This window comes from Hevea brasiliensis, chromosome 1, assembly GCF_030052815.1.
Source record: "Hevea brasiliensis isolate MT/VB/25A 57/8 chromosome 1, ASM3005281v1, whole genome shotgun sequence".
NCBI classification, from domain to species: domain Eukaryota; kingdom Viridiplantae; phylum Streptophyta; class Magnoliopsida; order Malpighiales; family Euphorbiaceae; genus Hevea; species Hevea brasiliensis.
Genome location: NC_079493.1, coordinates 119,230,684 through 119,250,846, shown reverse-complemented (window position 1 = coordinate 119,250,846; position 20,163 = coordinate 119,230,684). Strand labels below are relative to the sequence as shown.

The 20,163-nt window shown below is 29.8% G+C and overlaps 2 protein-coding genes across 2 annotated transcripts; both read right to left on the bottom strand.

Annotated features, from left to right (window-relative positions):
* Positions 1-301: 301 nt before the first annotated feature.
* Positions 302-3,687, bottom strand: LOC110634157 (root phototropism protein 3). Its single transcript, XM_021783080.2, has 2 exons — positions 1,771-3,687; positions 302-978 (listed from the first exon to the last, which is right to left on the bottom strand). The coding sequence occupies exons 1-2, from the start codon at positions 2,509-2,511 to the stop codon at positions 727-729; spliced, it is 993 nt and encodes a 330-aa protein (XP_021638772.2). The 5' UTR covers positions 2,512-3,687; the 3' UTR covers positions 302-726.
* Positions 3,688-4,018: 331 nt separating this feature from the next.
* LOC110634156 (plastidic ATP/ADP-transporter) lies at positions 4,019-8,462 on the bottom strand. Its single transcript, XM_021783079.2, has 5 exons — positions 7,306-8,462; positions 5,675-5,929; positions 5,274-5,417; positions 4,839-5,186; positions 4,019-4,660 (listed from the first exon to the last, which is right to left on the bottom strand). The coding sequence occupies exons 1-5, from the start codon at positions 8,065-8,067 to the stop codon at positions 4,298-4,300; spliced, it is 1,872 nt and encodes a 623-aa protein (XP_021638771.2). The 5' UTR covers positions 8,068-8,462; the 3' UTR covers positions 4,019-4,297.
* Positions 8,463-20,163: the final 11,701 nt, after the last annotated feature.

The following is a 20,163-nucleotide window of genomic DNA, read 5'->3' as shown; positions in this document are numbered from 1 at the left end:
TAAAATCTGTCAATCTTGATAAAATTTTTCAATTTAATTTCACGTACTAGATTATTAAGATTTCAATAACCTAATTTATTTAGCTACCTAATGTCATCCATAACTAATTATATAGTTTCTTTACTCTCCATTGAGACATGTTGGTTAGGGTTCATCCATTTTTCGGAGAGAGAAATTTTATCAATTTCCCAAATCATCAGCAAAATTTGACTTAATATAATAACAAAATCAAGAAGTTAATGCAATCAAATAGCAAACAATTTCAATCGAAATGGTTAATATTAAAAAAAAAAAGCATAAATTTAAAGCTGAAAATATTGATTATTTCTTATTAATACAAACAAAAACAAACCACATAGCATAACAACGTTAAAAAAGGGGGGAAAAAATAGCCATATGTCAGACATCTTCCTTGAAAATTCACATTCAAAACAGAGAGTTTCTCCACTTTGGAGGAGTCCTACCCTTCACCAACTTAGTCTTCATGTTCACAGGAGTCAGCCTCTCAAACCCAGCTTCTCCTTCTCCATCACCCTCTTCAATCTTCTCAACAGTTGCAGTACTAACACTTTTCAAAGTGGACATTATCCCCAACTTCTTCCACCTAAAAAACCCTTTCTTCTTCTCCACCATCCTCTCCATTTGCATTTGCATGGCATGGCATTGCCCTTGTAGCCTAAGCACATCTTCTCTTAACTTCGATATCTCCATTTGTTGAGAATTCATTTAACGGTTTGAAAAGCATCTTCCAGGATGGTCCAACACTGAAGGGTTCGGGCTCCTGTTGCTATTAAAGGACTCACTCCAATCTACGTGTCGACTGAGCTTGGTTTGCTCAGCGAAGAGAACTTGGATCACAGCACGAACAGGCAACCTTTCGTTCTGAGCAGCGTGGATTGATGCCTCAGGGGAGAGCTTCCTGCTATCGATTAATCTACAAAGAATCTTCCTTTCTCGCTTTGTTAATCCAGGATGTGCCTAGCAAGAGTCAATAGTTATCATTTAATTATAAATTTTATACATGCTAATGCAATATCAAAGTAAATTTAATTATTAATTTAATGATCACTTCATGCATGGTACTAAATGATGGGCAGAAAGAAATGTAACGCAGCTGCATGTAGTGCCAAGTTTTGGTGATTTGTGCTGTTCATATCTCAAAAGTGTTAAATGAAGGACAGACTACAGAGTCGATATAAAACAAAATTCACCTAAAATTTTTTCAATGCAATTCGAGGTACAACTGACATTACCTTGCACATGTTACAATGACCACACAAATGCAACAGGCAAAAGAAAACCACATCTATATGCTATATAAAGGGTATAAATGTCAATTTACTTCCTATGCTCCCATCGGCATGAGCAAACCAAACCCACCAATAAACAGTTCTGATGAAAGAATCTCGAGTTGGTAACAACACAGCTCCTACCACTTCCTTCTTGGTCCCAGATGCCCTTCTTTTCCTCCTCTCTTTTCCCATGCATTAATATTTTCGTACTTGTCTTTTTCCTTTTCTAGCCTTTACTAGTGATTAACAAGAGAAGCTTGGAACTAATTAGTCAATTGATCAATCTCAATTCAAATTCTATTGCTGCAAGATTAGTTAGGCAGCTAGATATCTAGTTGGGCATTAACTAGTCTGGTTAACCAGTGAACCAAGAAGCCATATCGCAAGCCTACAATTTCTAGCTGTCCAAAGGAGAAGCAGAGACAAGGTATATAGGAAAAGAAAAAAAGAAAAAGTAGAAGCAGAGAGAATCACTTACTTTGAGATAGATATCAATGGCTCTGTATAAACCATCATCAGTGGCTCGAGCATAGCCTGGAAGAGCAGAAGCAAGATCATCAAACTCTGACAAACTCAAATTAGCATCCACAGCTGCTTCTGCTAAGTAAGAATCCACAAGCTTAGCTACCTTAATTAAAGCAGCAGGTCCACTTTTAGCTGCCTCATCCAAACTAACAAATCTCTTCACAAACCGAGTCACTAGCTCAACGTCTAGTAACGTCCCAAAAGTGTGGCTAAAAGATGGTATCATTAGCTCTTTCAATGAAGCTTGGTCGAGCTGCCACGAAATCCTCTTCTCAAGCTCAGCTCTATATGTAGGCTCTACCCCAACCATGTTTGCCGTCCGGAGAAGGCGAAGCATGAAATTGCATGGAATTGAGTCTTTCTCTGGAGGCAAAACACCCACTAGAGTTTCAACGAAAAATCTCTTCTTCATCCACGAAGCTGTGACACTTTCTGGTGATTCTTCGATGTTCGTTAGTGATCCCCTCTCACAATAAGCATTATCACCAGATAGCTCAGGTAACCATTTGGACGAGTAGTGAGCTATGATTGAGCCAATAAGTTCAGGACGAACCCCCTTGGCCTTAATGCCGGCTAAGGTCTTAACGAAATAGTCCATAGTGAGTATGCATGCGTCGTCGAACCAGCATTCAGCGGCAAATTGCGATGCTTTTCCAGGGGAAGAGGCAGAATCTTGCAGGGTTACCTTTTTCATTGTGGGTGGGAACAAGTCATGGTAGAGGCAAATTGAGAAGGAAACAGCACTCGATTTATGCGAGTAGTAATATTGTGGTGGGTGGAATTTTTTTTATAGAGAAAGGGATATGTTAGCCAATTCCGGGGACTAAAATGCCCTTGAAAATTGTAGAAACAACATGCATATAAGGAAAAAAAAAATCTGATGCTTTTGAACTTGATGAATGGATGTGTGAAGAGTATAAGAAGGACAAGATAGAAGGAGAAGACAAGTGTGGTTAATGCCAATATTCCATCCCAATGACACATTGTGACTTTATGCTTTCTAAGGACAAAGAAAATTTATTATAAGGTCACCCTGCAATTTATTATAGGGTCACCCTGCATGGAAAGAGACTCTCAAACGTTATATCTCAGTATCTTTAGACAAGATTGAATTTGGGTTTATTTCTTTAAAAGAATACAATTGAATTTGTGTATATATGTAAATTCCACTGTGTCCCCTGTTAGAATAAGATATGATACTCTGTTCCATGTCAACACCTTCGACTTCTACGCACAGCCGACGAGCTCAGGAAGCATCGGAGAAAGGATGCAAAAAGCAAAGCAGAAAAGGGGGCAAACTCAAACTTAGCATTCACGGAATTGATTCTAAAGAAACCCATCATCATTTTAATTGAAATTTCTTTTTTCCTCATTTATAAAAGAGAAAAATAAAACGAAGAAAAGTCTATGAATTCTGATCTTAATGCACAGAAATGTACAAATGATGGGAAGATGATAAAGTGATGGGAGGATGAGTCATGAGTGTGCCAAAAGTTTGGATTATGCAAGCCAAGAAATTATAACCAGTACAGTTCCCACGTGAACTTCTGTTTTTGTTTGTTTTTGCAGGTTACAACCTACAACTGTAGCTCCGGGACCTTCACAAGGGAACTCTGTTAGTGTGCCTGGGCCATCACCCAAACCAATTGGTTTTCCAGAGCCTTTTAATGTAGCGAGTGACTGGGCGTTGATGCTTGACACGAGCCCAGCATAACACCACAACTTCTTCATCTGAAAACTAAAATGCGTGCATGCCTCACAACCATCGGAGAGGGAACCCGGCCTGCTCCTTTCTTGAACTCACCATTTTCGGATTAGCGGCACAAAGTATTGTAATGGGATGGGCCCCCTTTTCTTTTCAAGCATCTATCTTCTCCCCAAACTGTTTTTTTTTTTTTGGGTACCATTCAGAATCATACAGCAGGCAGAAAATAGCTTAATTTGTTCTAGTTAACTCCGCTTTTTTTATTGCGGCAAGTAGCAACAAAATTCAGCAACCAGCAGATTTTGATAAACACCTAACCTGCCTAGAGACAAATTTTGGTGAATTCTTATGGAAATAAAGAATCTTCTTAACAATTCAGCCCACATCATTTTCAATCTGCCTCTTTCTCGCTTCTCTTTCTCTCACCCCTGTAACAACCACATGATGTGTACAGTATCCTTGATCAACCCAATAATCAGACAATTTCAAGGAATCATTATGTGAACCAAAGAAGGGATTTCTATTTGTACCTATTCAATTTAGTTTTACAGGCAGAACTTTAAAAAATTAAAATAAAATAAAATAAAATAAAACACAGTAAGCCCATATTCAGGTAAAAAGTGGACTTAAAAGAACAATAGAATGCTTACCACCTTTTAGCTATTATTCCTTTCTATAAATAAAATCCTAACAATTGACGATTCACCTATCGACGCTTCTCATTTGTTCCGCTTATTGTTCCAGCATGCCATGGTTGAGTAATGGAAGAAATAGTTTAGACCTTGCGGGGGATTGTTTCAGATGCACTGCTGGTTGAATCGCCTGCTGCTGGATTGAGCGTGGAACCACTGGTAAGAGAACCATTTCCGCTTTCTTCTTGAGACACAACTGGGATCTTAACGGCTGCTCTTTCCATCTCTTTCTCAAGCTCTTCTTCCCTACGCAGAGCAGTAAACTGAGTATCCAGAGACCTGGCCGCAGCTAACCATGTAAGCACAATTGCCAGAAGGGTTGCACCAAGGTAAGGAGTTGAATTTGCAAGTGACCCAAAGGTTAAGATCATAAATTGTTGAATAAGAGCTCCTCCAGACTTGCCCAATGGATTGCAAACGACATCAATAGCTGCCTTCCCTTTAACCTACACGATTAATTGGACAAAAGGAAAGTGAACAGCAGACTCCAAAAGCAACATTAAATTGATCATCTTAATCATAACTTTGAAGATCTCATTTGTCCTTGATCTCATCTTGTTTTAAATATGAGTAAAACAGGCTGCTGGATTAAGTTATAAAAGCATCAATAGGAAGGAAACATACCTTGGTCTCCTCATCCAAGGGAATATAGGCCATTTCTTTACAAGGGTCAAATAAGCTGTACTTGGCACTCTTGCTGAAAATGTTTTGCATGGCACCCACATAAACAGCAGCAAGAAGAGGAGTCATCCCAAACTGTGCAAGAGCAGGTGCAAGAGGACCTCCAAATAAAATCAGTGAGAAGAAACCCACTCCTGTCAGAAGCAGGACTGTGGGTGTGATTTTGGCTGCAACTCCCCATCCATATTTGTCAAATATATATTGGCTAAGAAGCATCATTGTGAATGTTGCTATTCCAGTTGCAGTTGAAAAGTCACCCATAAAGGAAGAATACTCATTTGGACTGGGGAACTGCAAAATGGATGGCGTAAGAGAGAGGCAGTGATTAATGAGCCAATAAAGAGAATAACATATAGACATAAACCAAATTCAGTTTACCTGTGCTTTGAGCTTAGATTTCCAGGTAACCTCAACCAGGTTGATGCTAATACCATATGCAACCACCAAAGTGGCAAGATCTCTAATGTATTTTGAAGATACCAGGAATTTCAAGCTCTCCATTGTACCCATCTTTGGCTTTTCCTGTACAAGGATTTTTCAACAAGGGTAAGTCAATTTGATTGCAAGGCTTGATTTACTATCTGATTACCACACTGAATCTCCAATGTTCACGTGTGCATTACACAAACCCACGTATGCATATGAAAAGAAAAGGAAAATGTGCTAATTGAAAACTCTAGCATCAAATCAACAGAAACTGATAGCCTGAGGATATATGTATGTTTCAGTTTGACAATCAAAAAGGGGGAAAATGAAAGAGTAACTGCACATAAGACTACCTTCTTCTTCTTGCTACGGGTTGGGAGAGCAACAAACTTATTCGACCACCAGTAAAGGAAACAGATAGTAAGCCCCATCAACACCACAATGCTCATCATTCCTTTGAGGGAGATGGCCCAGCCATCAACTCCAGGACCCAAATTTTTTCTCAAATTAGAGAAATACTTCACTGTTCGGCCAGAGAAAATTAGGGCAACGTTTGCCCCAAGTCCAAACAAAGGGTAGAATCTTTTTGCTTCATCTACAGTAGTGATCTGCACAAATTTAGTTGCAGCTTTCATGACCAAGAATCAAAGGTGAATCAAAGATTAAATAAGAAACATTGATTAGAAAAAATCGTCATTTAACTAAGCCAGCATAGAAAAGAAAATTTGAGCCATAACTCCTATTGAATTTTGGATTTTTTTTTTTTGAAAGAATAAATTTTGGAAATTTAAAGATTTGAAAATATCTGTCACATCCTGGAAACTCTATTACAAACAAATTGCAAGCATAATAGGAAACAGAGCATTTATTCATGACTACTCTAGCACTGAAAATGGTAAGATCATTCTAATATTTGCATCACCATCCTTTGAAGTTCCCAGCGCCCATTACTTTCATTCTCAAAGATTAGTCAGAAACAACATTACTTTCATAAATGTGGGAAAACAAAAAGATAGTTATCCCATCCCCCTACTGAAAATTTAAACCTGTTTCAAGAGATGAGGGAACTACACCCCTGCGATGTAATGCAGGCCTACAACATGCTAAAGATCGAAAAACAAACTCTTCAAGCAATTAAAGCAGTCCATCAAAATTCAGCTCAGTTAAACACCAAATATTAGAAGTGCCACAACAAAATGCAATGCTTATTCACTTCAACAAGAATTAATGGTTTAAAAGCAGTATATTTCACATATGGAAAAATCAAGTTATGCATTCTACAGAGACATAGAAAAGGAGCAAAACTTCTAAACCATATCACCATCAAGCCAGTCATCATCCTAACAACCTGACACGTGTCATTTCTTTTAGTGTGCCATAAAGGTAAGAGAGTAAAACCTCTAAAATAGCTTCAATCTAATATCTAACACCTTTTTTTGCGCCTATCCATATAAACAAAAGCAAGAAATATGGATGAACAACTCGTTCATCAGCGAAAATATTGATTTAAACATGAAACTCCTTGTCTGAACTACAACTAAAAATCAGCTCCTTATCTTGGGGGAAAACCTTTTTTTTTTTTGGTGTATGTGTTGGAGGAAGACCCCACTCCTCAACCAAAATTCCTATCAATTAAACCCAAAAATAGGTACAGACGTCCAGTTAAACATAAAATGATACTGCCAAATCAATTAGGTGACTCGCATTAGATAATAAACCAACCAACTCCAAATGATAATTTGGACAAAAAAAATAGGCTTTACTCTCTAAGTAGCCTACAAGACAGAAAATAAAGCTAAAAAAATTCAAATTCAAATTCAAACTTTAGTAATGTGTCACAGAATATATTTATAAATTACATAAAAAATTTAAAAAATAGTAATTCGGATGCCAGAATCAATATCAACAACTGAAACCATGATAATAGACAATCAAGCTGATTAATTTAAATCCCAAACAGAATCCACATGAAATCATAATATACCTGATTGGCAAATCCCCAGAAAAGCACTGAAATCACCACACTCCCCCACAATTCAGCCATAACATAGAACAAACAGAAAGTCCAAATCCTCATAATTGCAATAGGACCAAGAAACCTTGGGCCAAGTATATTGAGAAGCTTATCAGCAAATGCTTGAGGGTGGATGTGATTGCTAAGAGGATACAAAAGAAACCCAAACGCACCAAAGAAGGCAATAAATGGAACAATTACGGTGTAAAAGAGAGCCTGCTTAGACAAAACGTTAGACAATTGAGTGTACAACAACATAAACCCAATAGCCATTGGCAGATTCACCCAAGTTTTCAGAAACGGTATAATTTCTGCGCTACTCCCTTTAGCTGTCACGACCAACACATCCTTTGTGTCTCTGAGGATTGTATAGTTAAAAAGAATACAAAAGAACATCAACCCCAGTGGGATAATTTTCCTGAGGGTTGAGAGCTCAATACCCAAGAGCTTAGGCTTCTCAGCTTCACCAAATAAAGGCTGCCCATCAGCCGCAGCCGCCGCCTCTGCCCTGCAAATATGCAAATTTCTATCTTTTGGGAGAAACCCATTTGGTTTCGACCCAACGCTGGGAAATCTAGGAAAATCATTTGAAGATAAAGAAAGCCCAGAAACGGTTTTAGGTTTAGCAGCAAAAAGTCTCTGCTTTAAGCCTTGTGAGGGGTACAAAGAAGCTCTGGTTTTGGGGTTTGGTGGTAGAGAAAGAAGTCCTTTAGTCTGTAGCACAGCCTCCATGTTTCTCCTTCGTATCTCTCTCTCTATAGGTCCCTTCAAGAAAACCCAGAACTTGGTTTTTCAAGAGTAGAGCACGAAAGAGAGACCCCGAGATAGCAAGAGAGATAAGGTGGCTAAAGGAGATAGTTTAGGCAGAGAGAAAAATCTTACCAAATATAAATATCCCCAAAACCCCTCAATATTTAAATACAAAACAACCCTACCCAGAAACCAGAGCCAACTTTTTACAGAAAGAACTCAACTTGTGGGGTTTATTTCAATTTTCACAGTGCCATTTAAGATGAAGTGGTTTCGTTGCAGAGCAATTGATAAAGGTTTCGAATCTGCTGAGAAAGAAGACAGATTGTGGCCAAAATACATAGTCGGGAGGATAAAAAGAGTGTGTTTAGCTTAATGCTTATATATTGATTTTACAAGTAATTAAATTTTAAGTAATTATGTTTTAAAAAAAAAAGTATTGGTAGGTTATTAATAAGTAATTAATATATTTAATAAAAAAATAATTTATAAATATGTTTATTATTAAAATAATTAAAAATAATATTAAATAAAATATATAAGAACAAAGAGAGGAAATGTAAATGTATTCTCAGAGGGACGGGCAACGAAGAATCAATTCGTTCATCGTGTGCAGAGCAAATGATTTTATGACTAAAATGCCCTTACTTTATGTACTATATGACTTAAAAGCCCTTGAGATATTTTCCACTTTACTTAATTTTTTAATTTTTAACCTTTTTGTCTAAAAAGGGGTGCATGGGGAGAATTGAAAACTGCATGTGAGATGTGAAGGCGGCCAGGTATCATGCATTGCCTGTGGCGTGTGCTTTGCACTTGCGGGCTACAGCTGTTTATGAGTTTGCGCAATATTCAATATATAGAATGTTGGCAATTGGTAAACACCGAGGGCAGATCTGTCATGTAATTATAAGAATATTATAAGTTCTATAATGCTTATAATTTTTTGAAAATCTCTAATCTTGCTTGTATAATTAATTAATGAGTAAATTATTATTTAATTTTTATATTTTAATAAAATTAATTATTTAATTTTTATATTTTAAAAAATATGTTATTTAATATTTATATTTTACTTTTATTAAATTATTTAGTTCATTAGTTATTTTTTTTTATTAGTCAATAATAGCCAAATTATTATTTAATTCTTTTATTTTAATAAAACTTATTAGTTAATTTACATATTTTAAAAAAATATATTAATTAATTTTTATAATTTAATTTTATTAATTATTTAATTTTATAATTAATTTTTATATTTAAATTATTCTAATTCTTTTTTTCTTATTTTTCTCTTATATTTACTTATTTTTCTTTTTTTATGTTTCTTTTTCTCTAAACTCACACCTTTTTTTCCCTAATTTTTTCTTTATTTTCATCTATTGATAAAAATAGTACAAACTATTTACACAAAAAAAAATTAATTAATTTTCTTAAATTTATAAGTAATTAAGAAAAATTATTTTTCACTAAAAAAATTAAAAATTAAAAAAAAGTACAAATTAATATTTAATCTTTATATAGTAAAATTTTTATTTTTATCTAATAATATATTTTTTAAAATATATAAACCAACTAATTAATTTCACTTAAATAGAATAATTAGATAGTAATATTTTTTAAAATATATTATCAACTAATTAATTTTTTAAAATAAAAATATTAAATAATAATTTAAATAACATTAATAATAAAAAACTTGATAAATAAATTAAATAGTTTGTTAAAAATAAAATATAAAAATTAAATAATATATTTTTAAAATATAAATTAAATAATTAATTTTATTAAAATATAATAATTAAATAATAATTTTTTTTAATTCATGCTGTATACCTCTTTATTATTTTTTTTATCAATCGCAATATCTGTCTTTTCTTTAGTAAATGTACTTAGGGAGAGAGAGATTGATGGGAAATTCAGTACAGCCCAACCTCGATGACAAAATTGAAACATTCACCAAACAATTCTAGTCGGCCATCCTTAAAACCAGTGATTTTGCTAAAAAACAACATGGGTGCATCTTTCTTGTAAGCTTCGTTGCCAAAATAAGACCAAAACATTCTAACTAATACCATAATGTTCAAAGTCAAATAAGGTGGCCTAGTTTCTACCCCAATTGCTACTTGTTTACCATATATACTTTAAAAAAAAATTAAAAATTAATATACATAAATCAAATGAGTTAACATGATTAAAAAAAAATAATTTCATTTAATTAGTATTCTAATAATTATAAATTAATTTATAATTAGCAAAATATAAATTTAAATTATAATAATTTTCATTCATAATCTAGCCCTTTATACCCACAATTTTGAAAATCACAAGCTAAAAAATAATTCGTCGCATCATCATATATATAATTCGATAAATTCTAATGATTCAAACTTAATAATACATGTAATAAGTTTATTAAAAAATAATACATATAATAAAGACATATCATTAGATTTTTTTTTTTTAGTAAAAAATTAGGAAAAGAAAATTCAAACCTGAATTTATCAAGTATGACTAAACATCATTACAATTTGAGAGATTTTTAGATACATTCAGTATATATATCATCTCTGAAAAATATAAACTTCACCTTCTTAAATAAAAAAAAAATAATTATTTATATCTAATGCAGCATTATTTTTTAATATTTTTACTGTATATAATAATCAACCTTAGAATTTATTAAATCATATATAAATACATGCATATATATATATATATAGACTTAACGTTTGGAGAAATCAAAGTCAAAATTTGTGAGCCATAATTCCATGTTATTAATATGGGAAATTGACCAATTGTCCATCCCCATGAGATTGGAAGGCATCTATTCATCTCATGTGAAATTTCTGATGCCCACCAAAGAGTTTGGGTTGATAATGGATTCTAGTTATTTGCTCAACAAGCATTGATGTGGACTAGTGACCATAGATAAAATCTTGCTTAGTTAAAACTAATTCATTATTATTTAAAAAAAAAATTGGTACGAGAGGAATAATAATTAATTTCTTAATCCATACAATTCTTACGAATGATTTGAGTTATTGTGTTATGAGGCATAATAATTAATTTGATAATAAAAAAAGTGTGAGCGACACAAAAATAAAAAGGATGATTTTATTGATAGGCTTCTTCAGGGATTGTTAAAGTGCGAAATGGGTGTCAAATTGCTGAATTTTTTCAATTTTCATTGTTTTTAAATTTGCATCTTTAAAAAAAAAAAAAATCTTCGGGGTGAGCATTCGGTTCGAATCGAACTAAACTGAATCGAACCAAATTAAATCATAAAAATTGAATCGTAAATTTTAGAAATCAAATCGAATCAAAATGGGTGAATTCGAATCGAACTGAATCGTTCTATTTTGATTCGGTTCGGTTTATATTAATCGGTTTGATTTTTTATTGATTTTTTAATTTAGATTTGATTTTCAAGTTATTTAGTCTAATTTTAATTTTGGTTTGAACCTAATAACCATTAATCAATGAAATTAAACAATTAATATATATATAATTAAATATAATTCATAAATTTTTCATAAAAATAAATCAATTTAAAAATCGATTCGGTTTGATTTAGTTCGATTTGATTATATAAATTAATTTTCGGTTCGATTTAATAGATTTTTTCTCTTTAAAATCGAATCGAAATAACTAAAATTTTTATAATATAAAATCAAACCGAACCGATTGAATTTTAAAATTAAATTAATTAAATCGAATTAAATCAATTCGATTCGATTTTTTAATTTAAACTAAATTCTACTTAGCGCTTATGTAAAAATAAAAGTTAAAAAGTTTAATATTTTTTTTATATATAAATAGCCTTTTTCTAATTTTTTTTTATAAATAGCTTAATAATAAATAAATGAAAAAAAAAATGTTTGAAAATGAGTTTTATATTTAAAAAAACGAGCTTTTAATTCTTTGAATGGGCGGTGATGTAACGCTTGCGGCCATCAAAATTTGATATTTCAGTGGGGAAGTCGCAAAGTGCAGTATGATATTGATAGGTAGGTAGCTCTTCTCGTCTCCTGTGAATCTCGACTTTTATTCTTTTTAATTTTTTATTTAATTAATATATCAAAAATATTTTTAATTCTCAATCAAAATTAATTATAAAAAATAAATATATTATTCCATTCTAACCGTTCATCTCTCCTCAAAATCTTTTAGGACGGTTTGAGCGACAAATGGAGCAAAGTTTTATTTATTTAATATTTCAAAAATTTGTAAATATTATTAAATATATATATATATTTGAATTAATAGATATTTCAATACATAAAATTTTAATTTATTATAAATATTATTAATAATTTTAAATTTTTTGCATGCTATTTAAATTTGTTTTATTAAAATCTAATTAAATCATATTAAATACATTCGATTTATTGCCATTCATAAATAAATTGTGAGTTTTTTTTTATTAAATTTAGTAGAAATATTAGGTTCGATATGACTGATAGATTATATAGTGGGAAATAGCTTTCTTTTTTTCTCATTATAAATAATCTTAAAATAGATAAATGATAATACTTAAACTTGATGGGACACTTTTTACATCTTAAAGGTAGAAAAAAAAAATAATCAGTTATCCTAACAAGGATGATAAAAGTTTTCAAACTCAATTCAACTCGCCCTAAATTTAAATAATTTTTTCTGACCTCAATATTATGTGGAGCGAAATTAGGGAGACCTTCTCCTTGCCCCGAATCCCCATAACCTACCTGCATAATAATATATTATTATTTTTATTTAAAAATAAATTATTTTTATGTATTTAAATATTAAAATTTAAAAAAATATAAATAAATTATAAAATTTATATTTTATTTTAATAAATAAATTTATATTATATAATAATAAATTAAAATAAAAATAAAAGATCTTGCAAAGAAATCTATCTCACTTTACTCTCGGCAAGAAAGTCTCCATCCCCGATCTCATTTCTTATGAAGCAAGTATAAAGAGAGTAATCCCCACTTCTAACTTGTTTTATTGTCATTCTTAATCTCTAATTAGCATTAGACTGTAAGGTTTTTTTTTTTTTAAATTAAGAGATGTATCCCAGTTGTTGGCCAACCAGACTAATCACATCCTGAGCTCTTATAATAGTCTGAAAATTATGAGAATCAAAGAGTGAATTGTAAAATATCGAGTCAAACTGTAAACTTACGATCTCCAAAATCGAACCTATAATCTCTTTCAAACGCACTTTATCATTAATCACTAGGTATACGAATCTTGGTCTAGACTGTCGGGTTTAACCATGCTCGGTGGCTGCCTGTGTATTTTTATCAAATACCAAAGCCAAGGGGATTATTGTACATATACGTACCAACAAGAACCATACAAATTATTCACTAAACGCAAATTGGCTTGACCCTTTATAAAAGAACGGTCTAAAACCAACGGAAGAACAAACAAAGCTGATTACAATTTTTATAATATATAATGATTATGTTGGCACTGCCAACTAAAATCAGTGAATTAATCACAGCTAAGATAAGCTAGAACTAGCGATTGAGATTGCAATCTCCAAAAACAAGTTGTTAACTAAGCGTCCAAAACGATTTGGATCGTGGAATGGAAAAAAGATTTGATTGGAACATACCCTCACATATTCCCTTGCCCGTGGCCCCCACTATTTGAGATGATTCTTTGTCCACGTGGCAAAAAGGGTGAGGAGCTGAATATCTATCAATCAAAAAGCACACTCACAACTGAAGATACGTTGAAGTGCAGCCCATACAGTTTTAGTTTTAATTATTAATTGTAATGAATCTCATGTCTATCTTATTATAATTAATAATTATGATAAGATTTAAATTTATTATATATATTAATAAATATAAATTATAAAAAAAATATGTGTGAATCTCAAAAATTTATAATCGTCAACCAATTTTTTTATGTAGAATGCATCATATTCTATATGACAATTGCTAAAAAAAACTTTATGTAACTTTTTTTTAAAATTTTACTTCACATTATAAAATTATCAATTAAATTTTAAAATTTTTAATTCTTACTAATTCAGTAAAAGAGATATCATATAAAATATCATTAAGATGTCACATCATATTATAATAGAGTACAATTAATAAGAATTGAAATGTATAAAATTTAATTAAGAATTCTATTAATACGAGTATAATTGTAAAAAATTTATAATTATAAGTTTTTCTGATAATTTTTTTAATTTATTTTAATCTATATAAAATTTACAAATATTTTAAAATTGAGAGTTAATTAATAATATGATTTAAATTAATTTTATTAACATGAAATTAATAATTCGATTTGAATTAATTTGATTAATCTGAAAATATTTTAACATCAAAATATGATAAAGTAACGGTGAAAGAAACAATAATGGATAATATCAAAAAATATGTAACCTTTGAATATTAATGCAAGATTGATTTTTGAACATCATTGAATGGAGAAAATGATTCATATAGCCAACTTTAATTAGTCGTTGAAGGCTTAATTATTATTGTAGTTATTTATATTTTAATTAATTATATATAACTTTTATAGTAAATATTTCAGAAAAATTTATTTTTTACTCTTTAGATTATACAAGGGGTGAAAACGTATAAAGTATTAGTGAAAATTATCTATATAAGATATATTTATAATTAATTAATTATATTTTAAATTTAATGATTTTAGAATAAATTAATTACTAAAAAAATTTGTCAATTAAGCTCTATATTTTTTAATTTTTATCAATTGTACCCTATTATTGATATGACATAGCAATTATTGAGTAATGATTTTATTAATAGTAAAGTAGAATTAATAAAAGTTAAAAAATTTAATATTTAATTAATAATTTTTATAATATAAGATAAATAGGGTTAATTTTAATTCAAAATCTCACGGTCTTAGAGATAACGCTAAGTTAAAGTTAATTGATAAGCCAACTTTGATTTTTAAGTAAACAGAGACTAGACTATAAAAGAAGAAGGAAAATAAATCTGGTCTAAACTGAAGCTTGCATGCTGATGAAATGAAATTGTTTCACCTTTGAAAACCAAACATTATGTGATTGACTCTTACAGGACTTGCGAGCAATGCTTTGAATTTGACTGTCAAAATTAGGCTGCTGCTACTGCTTCTATTATATTATTCTTAAATTTAGCATATTGATTCTTGCATCTGATCATTGAAATTAAAGATTTTGAAGAAAACCATGTATATTTTATTTTTGTTTTGCACTCATTACAATACTAAATAAAATTGTCAAAATAATTCAATAATGGCAGCAATTACCATATGCTTCAAATACCCTTTTTATAATAATAGAATAATAACATTAAAAAGAAATCCCTATTGATCCATAAAAAATTGGAGGAGACTAAGATCGTTTGATTTACTAAATTATCTGGATTTGTCATACAACCACACTAGCCTAATTGTACAACTTTGACCATTAACACTCCTTTAGTTTTCTACCAAGACATCAGGGAAAAAAAATTGTTTTGCCGAAGCCAAGTTTGAAATTCAATTTCCAAATAATCTCGCCAATGAATATACTTAGAAATTTCTTCAAGTTTGATCCTTAGATGGATAGAAATGGAACTTAACATCAGACCTTTGGGTTGGTAATTATTGAACTCATACAGAAGGGTGTTTAGTTCTTTTCTCAAGCCTTGGTTGTTCTCTTTGTGATATAATATCTTATATTTTTAATAATAATTTATATAATTTTATATTTAATAAAAAATATAAAAATATATATCATTTAATTTTTCAATTATATTAATTTTAGTATTTTAATATATCACATAGCGATATTTTAAGTTGAAGTATACTTTTACTTCTGTTTTCTTAAAAAACAATTTAACTGGCTAATAGTTTAGTAAATATACAAGCATGCTAAATACTTAGTATATCACATTAGCATTTTAATATAACACATAACGATATTTAAAGCTGAAGCCTACTTTTATTTTTGTTTCCTTAAAAAACAATTTAGCTAGCTAATAGTTTAGTAAATGTGCAGTCGTGCTAAATACTTAGTATATCATATGGGATTGCACTCTAACTTGTGGATCAAACGACTATGAGAACTTACTATATTGGATGCAGTTTCATCAATCTCACTCATAAATTAAAAGAACAAGTAAATTGAAAATCGAAATGACGTTTAGATTAATTGAAAAGAGAGTATAAGCTTGAAATTAAATGTAAACTTTTTTTAAAAATAAATTATTGATAAAATAAAGATAAAATACTGTTAGAGTGTGATTGAATTGTTGATATAAACTTTCCTAACTCCACCTTAAAAGCTAACTTACAATGGGAGGTTTGTAAATTCATATATATAACACCCAAGATCTCCCTGCAGAACCAATGTGGGACGCATTATTCTCGACTTCTTTAGACTGAACATCCTCGTGAATCACCCAGGATCATGACTCGTTCACCCTAACCTCTCTCAAAGAACATCAAGGAACCTTCGTGCATGGCTCACCGACCAATACAAAATGAGGCTCTAATACCAAATTATACAACCTGCCTAACTCTACCTCAAAAACTAGCTCACAATTGAAGGTTTGTAAATTCATATATATAACGCCCAAGATCTTTCTACAGAACTGATGTGGGACGCGTTAGTTGTTGTTGTTGGGTGTTGAGGGTTTTCATATTACAGTGTATTTAACTCTTATAGTTATGCTTATAGGTATCTGGAAGATGCTAGAATACATTTTATTATGTTATGCGGTTACTTATAGTTACCTGTCCACTTATTGAAACTACTTGGAATCGATATAAACTGTTGTGAACTTTTTTTTCTCAAATAACCATCAAGTAATCATAATTAATTTAAATATTAATTATCTCAAATCACAAATTAATTAAATTAATAAAATAAAAATAATTAAACCTAAAAATAATTAATAAATAAAATAATTATTTTTTTTTTGACGTAAACAACCTCACACATGGTACTAAATACCTTTGCCTTTGAGATTTCAAGACCAAAATTTAAATTAAAAAAAAAATATATTTTTCTTTTGAAAATAGTTTTTAATTAATATATTTAAAAAAATACATTTTTTTTTATAGCAGTTTCACTTATAGTACTAAATAGAGTTAAGAGAGCCGAATCCAAACCAAGAACAATGGGTGTTGTGATGAGTAGAAAGTTGGTCCAACATGACAGCGCGAAATGGGCCTAATTGCCATTTTAAATTTGAACGATTTTAATTGATTGTTTGGAGCATGTTAAAGTCGCGAGTCCAACCAAACAGAACACTTGCAAAGGCACCAACCCAATCTAACATAACATTAAGAAGTTGCAATGGGTGAGGTTGAAAAAAAAAAAAAAAAAAAGCAAATGCTCAATTTAGTCCTATAAAAGGGAGAAGTTTAATTTAATTTATTTTTAATTTTTTATTTAATTTAATTTAAAATTTTTAATTTAAGATCAATTTAATTTAAAATTTATGAGTTAAATTTCTTAATTTTTAGTTTAAATAAAAAATTAAGATGTATACTTACTAATTAATAAATTATTGATCTAAGGACGGACAGGAAATAAATTTTTTTATATTGAAGTCATTTTCAATAATGTTAGATTGGAATTCGGCCCCGTATTTCCAGGCTTTTGGTTAAATATGGCGAGGCCCATCTAATAATTTATTGCTAAAAAGCTAAAGTCTTTCCTGCCCGTTCCTTTTAAAGGAAAGGAATTAAGCCATTATTTATGAAATCTTCTTCTCTTTTTTATTTCATAATAATACAAACATTTCAATTGCATACAAAAAAAAAAATTACTTAAAGATAATATTTGGTATAAATAAATTTTAAAATTTATTTATAAATTTTATTAATAATTATTATTTATTAACCTAATATAGAGGTATAATGAGAAAAAGAAAAAGAAAATGACGAAACAGTTATTTTATTTTTTTAATCTGAAAATTGCTATTGCAGGTTAGAATAACTTTTTTTAGAACAAAAGTAAAGTTGATTTATTTTTATTTTAATAAATTAAAATTAAATAATTAAAATGAAATAACTATAGAAATTGATGAACGACGAATATAGTCAATCCGTCTGTATATTTATTTTGAAAATTTTTCTTATCTAAATTTATTTTATTATAAATTTAAAATATAAAATATATAACGTAATTCATCTTTTAAATATTAGACTTAGATAATAAATTTCTTTATTTTATTACATGGAGGGAGGAATGGTTTAAAATTGAACCTAAGTTAACACAAATTCTTCCACTTTCTACCAAATTAATTAAAATACAAACTACTTCTAAAACAAAATCCAAACTGAGAGAAAGTCTGATGAACTAACCAAATAAGTTCTCTATGATTTGATCTGTAAATAAACCAATCCATTTGTCAGTCAAAATACCTTTGTATGGGACACAAAGAAGATGACATAATGAAGCATGAATTTCAAAGCATGACATAGAGACCAGTACAATTAATCAGACTCTTTAAACACCTACCATCCAATGTTAATGACATCATCTTTTCTAACATTCTTGTCAGCCTTAAACATAATTTAATTAATGAAGTGTAAGAATTGTAATAAAAATCCAACCAAACAAGTGACACAAACATCTCAACAACCTTTGCATTTGAGGACAAAATTCTTTGCATCACTTCAAAGTTCAAATCCAACTCAATTACTTGTTGTTTGGTTTTGCTTGATTAATTCAATTTCATTTCATAGGCCAAGCTTTTGCTTTGGAGATATGCTGCTGCACTCAATTTTTTTTTTTTATGGAAATTGAAAATGACATCACAAGAGAATCAAGGAACATCTTTTACCAACAATATTAGAGCTTTGATTTAGGGTTTTAATTAGTGGTCTATAACCCCCTAATCAAGCTTTTTAACACTGTATTTAGATGTTGATCTCTTTAACTTTGAAATGGGTGGTGGACTGCTGGTGTCATGGCCCCATGGGAAAGAAGAAAAAAAAAAAAGAATCTTTTGTGTTGAAGGGACCATTTTCATTTCTCACAATTTTTTTTATATATAAAAATATATTTTTTTAATAAATCATAAATATTTCTTAATCCACTAAGTTAAATTCATAATGATTGTAAAATGTTTCAGGCAAGAATTTTCTCTATTCACAAAAATAAAACACTCGATTTTATTTAAAAAATATAAAAATTTTTACCACTTATATCAATTTGGTATATATATAAAAGATAGGAAAATTATCTAAAATATATATTTTTAATTATTTACACAAATTTATAACAATGAAATTTCATTCATAAAGGCCTAAAGCCAATAAATAATACAAGAGAATTAATGTTGATGTTGAGATTTGAGAGCACTTGCCCAATACAAGTTTATGCAACTTTTGTATCTTGAATAAAATCTTTGTGGGGCTACAAATTGTTTATGAGTAAAATAACTATTCCTGAAGTACACATCACTTCAATTATAAAGGCTAAATTGATGAAATACACATGACTTTTTTTAAGTTGAAAAGGACAAAAATTTGAAAATTAATATAAAAAGATTATCTTTGGGTATTTTAAAAAAATTAAAAATTAAGTGGTGTTATTTTCAATTGCAATTTGTATTTATTTTGGATTTTATCTGCTTTGTAATAAAGATGTAATTTTTATTTATAAAGTGAGAAATTGAAATATATTAATTATTATTACTGTCCGTTGCTGAACAAAGTTGGACTTATTTGGCATTTGATAAAAATGTTGCACCTTTAACGCTCAGCTTCTCTTATTAGTTATTTCTGCATTTTTATTCTTATTATTATTATTATTTTTTGAAAGTTCAAACTCCAAAGGAAGTGGCGATAGTAATAAATAAGGGTAATTTTTATAGTTAGTTTTTTAATTTTATCTAAGGTTTCAATTTTTTCTTTTAACTTTAATTTATTATTATAAAATTTTTAAATTTTAATTTTATTTTATAAAGAATCTCCCTAATTTGTAATAATAAATTTTTAAAATAAAAAATTTATTTAAGTTATATTGTGACATATATAAATATAATTTTAGCACTTTTAAATGAATCGTAAATTCTCTATTTAAGAAATAAATTATTGTGATGGCAT